This window comes from Acanthaster planci, linkage group LG04 (genome assembly GCF_054643075.1).
Source record: "Acanthaster planci isolate LZ-2023a linkage group LG04, COTS_SCS, whole genome shotgun sequence".
NCBI classification, from domain to species: domain Eukaryota; kingdom Metazoa; phylum Echinodermata; class Asteroidea; order Valvatida; family Acanthasteridae; genus Acanthaster; species Acanthaster planci.
The window spans coordinates 22,735,388-22,748,381 of record NC_141780.1 but is presented as its reverse complement, the minus strand read 5'-3'; the positions used below and the strand labels follow the sequence as shown (position 1 = coordinate 22,748,381).

General features: G+C 37.9%; 1 protein-coding gene and 1 long non-coding RNA gene across 2 annotated transcripts in view; one reads left to right on the top strand and one right to left on the bottom strand.

The window, feature by feature from the left end:
- LOC147799495 (uncharacterized) overlaps nt 1-12,994 on the bottom strand; it is a 38,519-nt gene that overhangs the window by 10,149 nt on the left and 15,376 nt on the right. The window lies entirely within an intron of this gene.
- Nucleotides 44-11,931, top strand: LOC110983869 (heat shock 70 kDa protein 14-like). The gene is made up of 14 exons (XM_022243501.2): nt 44-142; nt 3,668-3,748; nt 4,358-4,440; nt 4,763-4,917; nt 5,218-5,311; nt 5,828-5,932; nt 6,319-6,480; nt 6,937-7,092; nt 7,915-8,017; nt 9,131-9,259; nt 9,468-9,557; nt 9,871-10,044; nt 10,398-10,468; nt 10,762-11,931. Exons 1-14 carry the CDS (start codon nt 83-85, stop codon nt 10,886-10,888), a joined length of 1,590 nt encoding a protein of 529 aa, XP_022099193.1. The 5' UTR covers nt 44-82; the 3' UTR covers nt 10,889-11,931.

Genomic DNA, 12,994 nt, shown 5'->3' with positions numbered 1-12,994 from the left:
TTGTCGTCTTGCCATTGGTCAGTTACCTGTGACGTAGCCGGCATTTGACATGTCGGTAGGTGGCGCTAGATCATAAAGCAAGATGGCGGCCTCCTTGGGAATTTATTTTGGAGGTTCAACCACGTGTTTGGCAATAAGCAAAGTAAGTTTTCCTGGTTAAACAGATGCGGGGCTACTATTTACTAAAGGAATATCAGACTTAAAGAATCTATTTAAGAAAACACGGCTGTGATTGATGCATTTACACTTTGCAGGGACAGTAACGTAACTCACGGTCTAGCCCCACTACGCACTAGTGTGGCACGGACTCTCACTCCCGATCCATCCTTATCGGGAGTGATCCGTGCCACACTAGTGCCAGTAGTGGGGCTACTCACGGTCCAGCATCCGGTCTTGCTGTCAATGCTGTGTTCAACTTTAAGTTTAAAACCTTCCTTCTAATTTCTATCCAACTAGGGGCCTATTCAGGCTCTGTGTAATCATTCTAATGGGCTACCACTGTACAACTCCTAATTCCTGTAATCCTAGAAATATTGGCATTTAGGGCCTAAGTGTCATTTTGCATGGAAGTGTTGACTTTTGTTAGGCCTACTTCAAGTACTTGTCATCGTTTATATAGTGAAGGCCTAAGTAGTATAAAATAAGGAGATCTCTGCTAGTCTACAAGCCTTGCTTCTTTGGGATCTCTTTCCGCATCATATCTCATACATGTATCTTATGTATTTGTCCGACTATCGTACCAGTTCCAATTCAGTTTAAGGGACATAATTGATGTACAGTGTAAAGTTTATTATTATTTATTCATGCCAATTCTTTTTCATCACATACGAGATGGGCATTGGAGAAGCAAAAGCGATAACAATCACTGTGGTCAAAGACCTGCCACTTCACATCAAGTTGTGTATAGAGTAAATAAATTTAAATAAATATACTAATATATAAAAGTATTTGAAGCCAAAAGTTAGAACTTAAAAATATTTAAATATAAAAGAAAAGGAACAACTAGAAATGAATAAAGATACTGTAAGCATTAAATATGAAATTAAATAAGTTAAATGAATAAGCAATTAATGATAATGACAATAAATAGGTTAAATACAAAATAATACATGTGGAAGAAAACACTAGGTAAGTGTACAATAAATGTAATGAAAGTCTACAGGATAATTGACAAACAGGAGGCTGAAATAGTACTTAAAATGAGAAGGCGTGCTGCTCCTCATCAAGGTACATGTAGGTGTAAAGTAAATACATAAATAAGTAAATATAAGTAAGAAAATAAAAATACATTAGAACGTATGAATATTTTGATATAAAAGAAACAAAAGGAGATGACTCACTGGACATGAATAAAAGTAGAAATAAAAATGGAAAGGGATAAAAATGATGTAAGAAATTGATTGAACTAAGTGAATAAGGAGTTAGAATTAAAGACGCAATAAATCAAAAATACATGCATAAGAGAAGAGATGTATATAAATATATACGACCAATCAGATAAAATGTAATTGACAATTGGCAGAGAGGAGGCTCAATTACATGTTATAAGCCTTACATGTACATGTAACATAAATACAAGGTTGGGATTTATGAAAAGAGAACACTGTTTCAAAGAGTGGGAAGAAACGCCGATAAAAGGCTGTAAAACAAGAGCGAGGGGAAGCATGGAAACAAGATCAATGCAGGGATTTGGTCCCAGCTTGCCGGTGCTGAAACAAAACATCATGAACATGGTGGGAATTAACAGAAACATTGTAAATGCATTGATTACATTCAACAATATTGAACAGACACTTGGAGACAGACGAGAGAACAGCATAATTACGACGACAAGATACATGTAAATCAGACCAATCCGGAGTTTCTAACCTATCAGGGTAGCTCATCATACCATGCTTCTGGCCAGGAATAAAACAAGTCGCACGTTTTTGAATTGTCAACCTGCTTTCTTGTCTGAGGGAGCCAGGCAGGATGAGAACTTTATACAGTGAAAGTTTTGCTGAAGTAGAAGAGTTGAAGGCAATGGATTTGACGAGAGCAAGTGTGTGATTTGCAGAGGAAATTACAGACTTAACATAATCCTTCCAAGATAGCTGAGTATTCAGAGTGACTTCAAGATATTTGACCGATTGTACCGCTGTCAGTGGGATGCCTGAAAGAAAAGAAGAAGGGAGAGATGGGTGTCATTTAAGGGAGATGTGCATAAGTTTGGATTTACTAGCATTGAAGGGCATACCGTTAGGAACACTCCAAACACTCAGCTTATCAAGGTCCTGCTAGAGAGTAGAAACATCAAAGTGAGCATGAACTTTACGGGACAGTAGTATATCATCAGCAAATAAAATATAATCAGAATTAATATTATGAGTGATGTCGTTGACGAATATGTTAAAAAGAAGAGGTCCAAGTAGGCTGCCCTGTGGAATGCCAGACTTCACCGCACACCACTCCGAGGTTTGTCCAACAAAAGTTACTCTGGAGACGGCCCACTAAGAAATCCTTGATTCACCTCCAGAGAGCACCTTTTATGTTACACCCAGAAGTTAGTTTACGGAGAAGGATGTCATGAGGCATGCGATCAAATGCTTTACTCATGTCAACTTTCTCCATTAATTTAAAACCCTCCTATGCAAAGATACATTCTTGACACGGTTGTCATATCAGTCAAAATCAGTCAAATCAGAGCCATGAACAAGCTGCATAGTGCATGTGAAATCAGCAAACACATTTTGTCAATGTTACCGTCAGTCAGTGTCTGTGCGCTGTGGCAAATCAAGTGGAAGGAACTTTGTTACAGCAGAAGGAGGGTTACTGGCCTTTGGAGCAGGGGACTTATTTTGCACTGAGTTAAGTGGTCAGCCAGGTTGCAGCATTAAGGCAAAAAAATTCTTCTGCTTCTGGCTTCCCGAAGGACCCTTATTTTTTGGTGCGACCTTAAAATTTTTATCAGTAAGTTAGAAAAATAAATGAGAAAAAAAATTTAGAAAAAAAAAAAATTTAAAAGTAAATCCTGTTGTCTTTTCTGTCCTTACAACTTACCTCTGAATAACCTTTTTTATATTGAAAAATTTCATTCATATATTTTTCAACTTACCGGTACATTTGCAAGTTTTTGAAAAGAAACTTCCATTATTTCACGACCTCAAAAAATCCCAGTATCTTCCTTTTATATATTAAATTGAATCCTGGGTCACTATGGTTCCAAAGTCTGCATTGTAATAGGCATGACAATGGAGACCCAACTGTAACAGGTGCTACTGATGACAGAATTGAACTGTTTACTAGAATTTTTTTTTCAGAAAGGTCAAGACGAAAGACATGATATGATGCTCCCTACCAATTGTTTAATTTCTACATGTAAATTGCATTTGTTCAACCTAATACTTTGTTGGTGAAGACAATTTCAGTAACATGAAATGCACTGCTCCAAGGTAAAATGTATTTCACTCTGTTCTCTTGCATTTCTGAAATCGATGGCCCAATTGTTGCCTGTTGTGACTTGGTCCATGGGTTTTGTATACCCTTGGTGGCAAAAAGCACCCAAGGCAAAGTGAGTGATATGTTAAAATCCTACATGTACATGGACGTGTATCTGCTGGTGGAGAAATTTGATGGAAAAAAGGAAATATATGTGATGTCCTTTTTTCCTCTCTCCAATGAATAACAGGATGGAAAGACTGAAGTGATAACCAATGATTCTGGTGACAGAGTGACACCGGCTATTGTTGCATACAATGGAAATGACAAGGTAAAGATTGCACTATACATTACTTTTTTCAATGAATATTGTGATTATATCCTTCCTGGTGATTGTATCCTTCCTATTTAATGTTGTATCCTTGCTTTATTCCTTTACATACTCATTTTTTAGTCTTTTGCCAAGAATAACTGTCCTGCTGTTCTCCAATTTTTTCCTATTTTACAAGTGGGTCATGCTATTAATTCAGGGTCCAAAAGTGTGACGGATTTGTGTCCGTTACACCTGACCTTCGTAATTTGACATGGAAATATTACTGAAATTGATTTCAAACTATTTCTGTTTGTTTTGCAGGTTACTTGCATTAATTCATTACTGTAGAAATTATAGAATGTTCTGAACTTAGAAATCATATGTGACGGGAGACATGAAGAAATTGGACTCCTAATTTATAGAATCACCCAAGTCCATTTAGTCTGTAATCTGTTCTTGTTTGGTTTCTTGATATTAAAGTGTTCATGCCTAGTATTTACAGTATTTTGATTTAATTTCATTACTTGTATTTGCTCTGTTGAGGTGAATGGACACAGAAGTGCTCCTTTTAATGTGCAAAATATAGTATGAGAAATCAAATTGAAAGTTGTGTTTCTTTGTCACCAGGATGTTGGCTTATCAGCTAAACAGGGTAAAATACGCAACGCTGTTAATACTATTTGCCATGTCAAGCACACCCTTGGAAGAAGGTGAGTGTAATCAATGAGATCTAACGTCGGAAATCTAGTTTAAATCCTCTGACTAGATTTTGTTACAGTTTGGTAGGTATTAGGTAAGATGATCAGGATAGGGTCACATTGTGTTTAAGGCGATACACGCCACCCAACACCCCCATTCATTCAACTAAAACCAACAACAGCATTCAGTGAAACCCCCAAATGTTTCAAATTCACATTCTTTCATTATTCCTTGATAATGTTTCATTATTATTCAGTAAAATTCAACCGTGTACATATATGGAGACTGTGAAAGGTTTGTTTTTATTTTAATCTATCTATTCTCTGCTCACAGAGTTGAAGATAACATCGTTAAGCAAAAGATTCGGGATGGTCCCACTAAGATAATTGACAAGAGTGGTTACCCTCTGTATCAAGTGGATTACAAGGACAAGGTGACATACGTTACACCCACAGCAGTTGCAACACTAATCTTCAAAAAGTTAAAAGGTAAGGCTCATTGGGTTTATAATTTGTTTTGACTCTCACAGTGTGCCTATGGCTGAGGGTAAGCTTGCTTGATGAATTTGGCAGTCATCTGGAAGTTTTTTCAATGAGATTTGTCACTGATGTTAATATTCAAAGTAAAAATGTATAAATTTGATTTGGAAATGCCACTGATGCATGTGTTGTTAAATGTTGATGAAGTGACATCTTGTGGAATAATTGTTTTTGGCCCAATTTCATTCTCATACTTGTCAAGTCTGTGGATCTGATACATCCAATTCACCTGATTCATATTAATTTCAGAGATTGCATTACATCAGGGAGGGATTGGAGATGACAGAGATGTTGTACTGACAATACCGTTAGATTTCTCTGAGACACAACGCCGCTCACTGTGGTAAGGACAAGCTAGATTTAGCTCAGATACATCGTCAGTCTGCGATACAAAGAATAGGATATGGCAGGAATTCTGTCAGAGACTAACTTGAGGAGAACTTGGTTCTGCAGGTATGACATGGTTCTTGAGAAGTACATGTAGTAGTCCAATGTTGGGATCCTCCTCTCCACCCCTTTCATGCCCCTCACTCTCCCTTTCCTGTGAAGTTTGTTTCAGTTCCATCATCTTTGAATCGTGTTCTTCAAATAAAACATAAAATACAAGGTTTGCATCCGCAGAGGTAGGAATTTATGAGTTAGCTCTGCCAAACTCATAATCTTTGGATGTAGTGAGTAAAGATGTAAACTGATCATATTGCATTTGTTAATGTATTTTTGGGTTAGGTTATTTACTCGGACGCAGATGTATGTACTCCATTATTGTGTTGTGGTGCCTCTGCAAGCGATTGCAGAGTAATTGGTGTTAGATTAGCAACAATCCATTTCCCATTTCATGTGTTTCATGTTGTCTATTCAGTGAAGCGGCTACTGATGCAGGGTTCAACATTCTACGCATCATTAGTGAGCCTAGCGCCGCAGTCCTTGCCTATGGAGTGTGTGACACAAAATCCGCAGATAAAAGGTATGGAGTCGAATTAGGTCCTCGAGTATGGATTTTGCTGATTTATGGGATTGCAGATTTTCCTAGAATCAGATGTTTTTCCTTCCTTTTCTTTTTTGATCCATTACAATTGCGTTTTGCAACTTGGAAATTTTTTTTTCTGATTTCTGAGTCACCTGCTTGAGTCTGTCTGTACATTGTTGAATGTGGACAAAGCTGGTAGTGTACCATTCCAAATGGAATAGTAAAAACCTACATGGACCCACATACCCAACTAGAAGATTTAATTATTTGCAGTTGTCACAGTCTTTCTCTAGACCATTTGGCATCACCTTATATCCCAAGTCCTTTGAACTGACGGTGAATCCTTACAGTTGTGTATATATTCCTTCTTGATCTTCTTGCAGTAACGTCCTTGTCTATCGGTTGGGTGGTACCAGCCTAACCATCACTATCCTACAAGTCAGCAACGGCATGCTACGTGTGTTGGCATCGGAGACAGATCTCTGCTGTGGAGGTGACACATTCACGTCGCTGCTAGCTAAGAGCTGTGCTTCAGATTTCAATAGGTTTGACTGCCGTTTCTTTTATAGATTTGTCTCATAGGACTCTGTCTTTGTTGGAAAATTCAAGTATGTGTAAAACGCCATCAAGTAAGCGTGCACAGAATGTGCATATTTTCTGTACATGCGTGCATGTCCATCAATATTTGAAATACGGTACAGCTGATGCACATCATGAAAATGTGACGTCCAAAATGCCAGTGTGCCTGGCAATCTGTAGGAAGTGATGTCATTTGAGGGAGATCTGTCGAATTTCTGGTGCTTACATTTTCAGAGGTGACTTTAGATTAAAGGCATTGCTTTTTCAAGTGAACTCGCGGAATGTTAGTAGAAATGTCTTATTTTTATCCAGCAATCACAATACTCTTTGGATTGTGTCAGTAGTCAATCTTGTACCCTGTAAAAGTTTCCTTCATGTTTTTGAGTAGGTTTCATAGCAACAACTTGTGGTTTCTGTGGCAGGACACGGAATTGTAACATGTCAGACAATAAAAGAGCCATGAACAAGCTGCATGGTGCATGTGAAATCAGCAAACACATTTTGTCAACGTTACCGTCAGCCAAATGCTCCATTGATTCACTGTATGATGGCATTGACTACCACACCAACATCTCAAGGTAGGAGGGATTCATTCAGGCTGGCAATTTCCATTCAAAATGAGGCAGAGCTAGGCATGTTTATTTGCTGGGCATGTGAATGATAAAAACCCATTCAATCCATTTAAAAAAAAATTAAGCACTTGAATATCAATGCTTTGAATTAAATGCAAAGTCCAGAATTTGAGAAGAGTGTACACTGTTTAGTTCCGTGAGAAGAAGCAAGATAGCAATAAGTCTTTGTCTTATAGATAAGCAAAGGAACAATGCTGAAATTGACACCAATTAAAGTAGCAATAAAATCCCCAACTTTAGCATTAATGCTAAAGAATGACGCCGTTGCTCTGCCTAACCTCTTTTATTTAACTCAACAACCCAACTACGATCTCCAGGTAGACATGGTAGGTTAGACACTGTTATACTTCTTCAGCTCCCCTTACATACTTGGTGTACATGTCCACCTTGGGCAGATTCCAAACCAAAGTTGGGGGAGGGGCCTTATTTGAAGGGGGGGCAATATTTTCTCCCGTATGCCTCCCAGCTAAATGTGGAGGGACTTTTGCTTATTTCGAGGTTGAAAGGAGATAAAATAATCCTAAAAATCTTCCTTCTCTCTTTATAGTTACAAAACCAAAACAAAACTTTTTGGCTTTGTTGGGGAGGAGGGGCAAAGCCCATTTTGACCCCCCCCCCAAAAAAATTGGGTCGGCTAATGGTCCACATAGCCCAGGATGTCATAGATGTAGGGTCTGGAGGTGTTGGGTATTGTTACACCACATGAATGTGTAATAATTGTTTCAGGTTTAAAAAACACATACTACCTGTCCGTTATTCTCTTGACAGAGTCAAGTTTGAGGCTCTCATTAACAGCCATGCTCAGCAGAGTATTGAGCTTCTCAAGAAACTTATCACAGAAGCGGATCTCAAGCCAGATCATATACACAAGGTACTCAGACACTTGGACATGCTTTAGGATATTTCCTCTGAGCTAGAGACTTTTAGAATCATGCACAGGGAACAATTCTTCTGGCAGTGAAGCAGTTTCAGTACTTGTGTAAGCTTAATATTGATTGAGCAGTCTACATTTATGTTTACATGTGATCAGATTTCCTGCTTACTTGCCCGAGGTGATCCATCCATGTGCAGAGGGAAAATGTCAAATTTTGATCATGGTGATTTTGTCTTCTCGAATAAACAATAAAGAATGCCATTTATCCTTCTTGTGACAGTCAGTTTCGGGAAAATTGCGTATTTACATTGATAGAGCATTTTCAAAACAAGTGGATGTGGCTTAGACTTCAGTTTCACTGGTTCCAGTCAGAGCTTGAACATGTGGTTTCAAACGCTGCTTCAAAATGACTAGAACCAGCAAAACCTAAGTCTAAGCCAAATCCACTCGTTTTGAAAACGCTCATAGACATTTCAGCCACAACCTGTGAATGTGACTTGGAAACTGTAAATCAGAAGACAATCCTAAATGGGAAAGAGTAGAATTTATCGGACCTTAAATAATGAGGGGAGTTGTGCTTGGTAGATAAACTTGTGTTAAGAATGTTATACATTGGTAATGGTGGATCATGTGACACTGAGATTAGAGTTTTTTGGGTTTGATTAACCCTCCTATGCAAAGATGCATTTTTGACACAGTTACCCTATCAGTCAAAATCAGACAAGTGGCATACGATATGTCTGTGTACTGCAGAGGGAGAAGTGGAAGGAAATTTTGACTGTCTGTGACTGTTACAGCAAAGGAATGGTTTATTAGACACCAATTATGAGGCTGTAAAAGTGGATCTTTACTAGATTTCTGTCATGAGTTGTTGAACAACTTGCATTCTTTTGGTATATATTAAAAATGCGCCACAGGTTTCACATTTTGTGGATGAAAAAAGGAGAATTCTTCAACAAACTTATGGTCTTGCTTCATGATCTATCTCTAGTAGATCCATGTGCATGGTAGACTGGTAGCATATTATAATGGAATCTGTTCACATCAAGGTCATGCTCCGTGTTCATCAATTGCTGAGCTTTGAATTTCCAATGATTGGTGCTTCTTTAGGTGTTGTTAGTTGGTGGATCAACACGTATACCCAAGCTACAGCAGATGATCAGAGATGTCCTTCCTAAAGCTGAGATGCTAGACACCATCAGTCCAGATGAAGTCATTGCTCTAGGGGCTGCCAAGGAGGTATGCTAATTACATTTCATATTTGAAATGCTAAATTCCTTTTTTAAACTTACGGTTCATCCTCATTTTTTCCAAAGAGAGCATCACTTTGGTGAATTGCTCAATGTAGGTTTTTGGGATTGTTGATGTAGATTTTCAGTTGTTAAAAATAAAACATGAATGAATGGATGGACGTCAAGATGTGTGTTATTGGCTTCATCTTTTACAGGCTGCTCTTTTAAGTACTCGAGATGACAGCATACAACTTAAAGAAGCAGACATTATGGCCAGCTGTTGTACTAAAGCTGTCGCACTCAAGGTAGAGACTACTTCTATTGGAACCGTTCTTTACGTTTTTACTTCTAAACTTCAGAGGGCAAGCATCTAAGTGATTCGTCTCCAAGACTAGATGAGAGGCTGAGATTTGGGAAATAGTGTTTTTCGAACATTCTTGAAAAACAAAGTTTATTCTAAAATTGTGCCGTCTTTACAAATCTTAATCACTGAATCAGAAAATTTTGAGAGCCAGATGTTTTGATCTTGGCATAATCTTTCTCAAAGGTAAAAGGATAAAAGCAATGAGCAGGTGTAAGATGCTGATCTCATCACATAACCCACTCCTTTTTCAACAGGTCATTGACCCCACTGAAGATGCGAACTTGGAAATTGTCATTCCGCAGTATTCATACCTGCCAATACGTCGGCAGTATGACTTCAACATTGGCAAAGAGCAGACGTCAGTTTGTGTTCAAATCTATGAGACACAAGAGGGCGCTTCAATAGAAGAATCTTCTTTACTGGCACAGGTATGGTAGATCTAATGCCGCTATGAGCTAAACCCTACCCAATATAAAATATGAGTCATTTTGTGTATTGTTCAGGTTGTATTGAATATCACGTTTCAACCTTTTGTGTAGAAAATTTCTTTGGCATTGGATATTCCAAACAAAATGGCTGGTGCAAATCTGATAATCCTAATCTTTCCAGATCTCTTAAATTTAGTACAATTTTTTTAAGTTTTTAGGAATATGGAGTCATTATGTCTGATTATTTTAATATAATATAAACCTCTGGGAGATTTTTGTTCAGGGATGAGTGATAGGATAGTAAGGATGAAGATTTGACAATTGTTCTATGAATAATGACGTTCCTCTTCCAGATTGTAATTGATGGTTTGGAGACAGATTCAGATGAGGACTTCCATGTGACATCAGTCTTCCATTACAGAAGGTAAGCTCTCAAACAAGGAGGAGACAAGTTTTCTATTTATATCAAGAGTGTGGTCTTTACAAATTACATTTTGCACAGATTAAGTAGAAACTCTTTTGAAAATGTTTGTGGATCTTTTGTAGATTGATTCTACTCACCAAACAACTTTTTCTGTGGCCATTAATCTCATGCAGAATTCATCCTTAATCTTGTAAGGCGATTACCCTCAACCCTTTTAGGTAGTAATTACAGCATCGGCAGAACAAACTGCATTCGCATCTTTTAGTTGGTATCTTTGCTTTATATTTTGACAGGGATGGCTCATTACATATAATCTGCTGTGAAGACATAACAGGAAAGACAGAAGAGATTTTGATTGGTCCAGTGGGACATGGAAGTAGCCAATCAGACACCATCTTAAATGAGCAAAGAGATGCATAAACCAATCACATTACTCCTCTGATACTGGGTGCTTTAGCAAACTGTTAAGTATTAGTCTGTAAATATTGAAGAAAGTAAACACATGGATCCTTTTATATTCTGTATCATGAATCAATACTTTTCTCACATCGTACAGCTACAACAGATGTCAGAAAACAATTGTCCTATTCTTTGACAGCCTTTGTCTGTTAATTGGTTACCTGTTTTCTTTTCTTATGGTTCATATTAAAGTGGGTACAAGTACCTGTCTTGATGCCGATTGAAAGTTGCAGTCCTGTTCGCTGTTAACAAATTATCTCTTGATTGGCCCTCTTGGAATGCATCAATTGGTTTATACCCAGTTAAATTAATGTCATTTGATCATGGGAAAGACCTACTGAATGCTGATTACATTATCTTCAGCAATCCAGTGATCTTTTCAGGATACAGGAATTTTATACAGTGCCATCTCTTGCATTATTTTATTAGAACCCTTCAAAATTAATCCTACAGTGGTCAGGGAGAGCTCAGTTAGTGGAGTTGAAATGTGCCTAGGAACTATCGTATACCTGTCTGCTAAAAGTAGAGATATTATATGCGGGTTTTGAATGTTGAAGTGAAAGCAGAGTATAGTTGGCATTGCTGTTATTTACAGTAAGACTATGATGTATTGATACCGATGTGAAATTCCATTAAGTATGTAACTGACTCATGCCCTCTAGAGATATCTATTAATTTAACCTCCTGACAAGTGTATTTCTGAATCGTTTTCGCTTTTTGGCCAAAATTGTATGATATGAGACATTAAAGTAAAGTGCTGGAGCTTGAAGTTGAAAGCTGAGAGGTGTTTTTGCAAAAGGAGAGCTGGATATATTGGAACATTACGTTTTCTAAAGAATCTAACAGTGTCTATAGTGAATCACCCTGCTACGTTCCTATCTCTGCTGTGAAAGAATCACCTTTGGTACGAATGGGAAATTTAAAGTATGTTAAGTACTGCTCTGTGCTGTTATTGTAAAGTTTGTAGCTATGAAATAAACTCCTGGGTGAGTCAACTTATGTCACATTGCTGTTCACGGTTTACCCACTGCTAGTACATAGTGATAAAGGAAATCAGCTTTTATATTTTGCAGCGTCCAAATGGGTATCGTAGGTCATTACGAAGCCCTGCTGCTGTTTACCTATTCTGTGACATCCTCCGCCTTTATAATTTGATAAACATAACAGTCGTCTGTATCAGTGAGCCGAAAGAACAGAGGCATGTTTGTCTCCCTGTGACATGCGGTTACTCGTATCTACACGTATGCCTATATTCTAAATTGAATTGAGCACTTTACTAACTGACAAAATTGTAAGATGATAAGAATTCTGTTTTTAGATTTGGGACAATGGAAAACCCTCAAGAATGCATAAATTTGTCTGAAGGTCAGGTATACCTTGTGGGTTTCGTGCATGAAAACCTTCTCTTTTCCAAAAGGCGATTTAACACAAGATTACACGATGGAGTTGTTATTGTGTAGAGGAAAAAGTGCTCTAAAATCCCGTACGTTTCCGGTTCGTTTTTAAAAGCGATTTCCCGTCGTCATGGTCGGTAAGCTGTAAGAGTAAGGTCGGTCACAGATGAAAGCCTACCGGGTAAACAACTTCTTTCTTCTGAGATTTGACTGAAATACCCAAATTCTAAAGAAATGTCTTTATGAACTACGGAACTGTAAATTCCCACTGTGTGTCATGTAATTTCTTTTGATTTTCTATGGATTTGTTGAAACCAGAATGGGTAAAATTTATCGAGGGGCTCCAACTTCACTATTTATGATTCAGACGTTGAAGATTCTTGCTTTTTGCGTGTCCATTTTAAGCAGAGGACCACCAAGGTCCATCAGACGAAACCAGAGATTTGAATCTTGCCATTTGCTTTGAATATTGAAGATATGCCAAATAAAAGAGGTAGTAAATCAGAGATAGAGGAAGAACAGTCTTGGAGTTAAGGAGAGGTCAGGGGTCATCAGAAACCGTGTAAGCCTAGACCGCCGTTAACTACACATTTTGATATTTTGTCTGTCTCCTTCCAAGATTGTTTAGCATACCTTTCTCTGATTTTCGACCCTTCCCAGCCACCAGACCGGA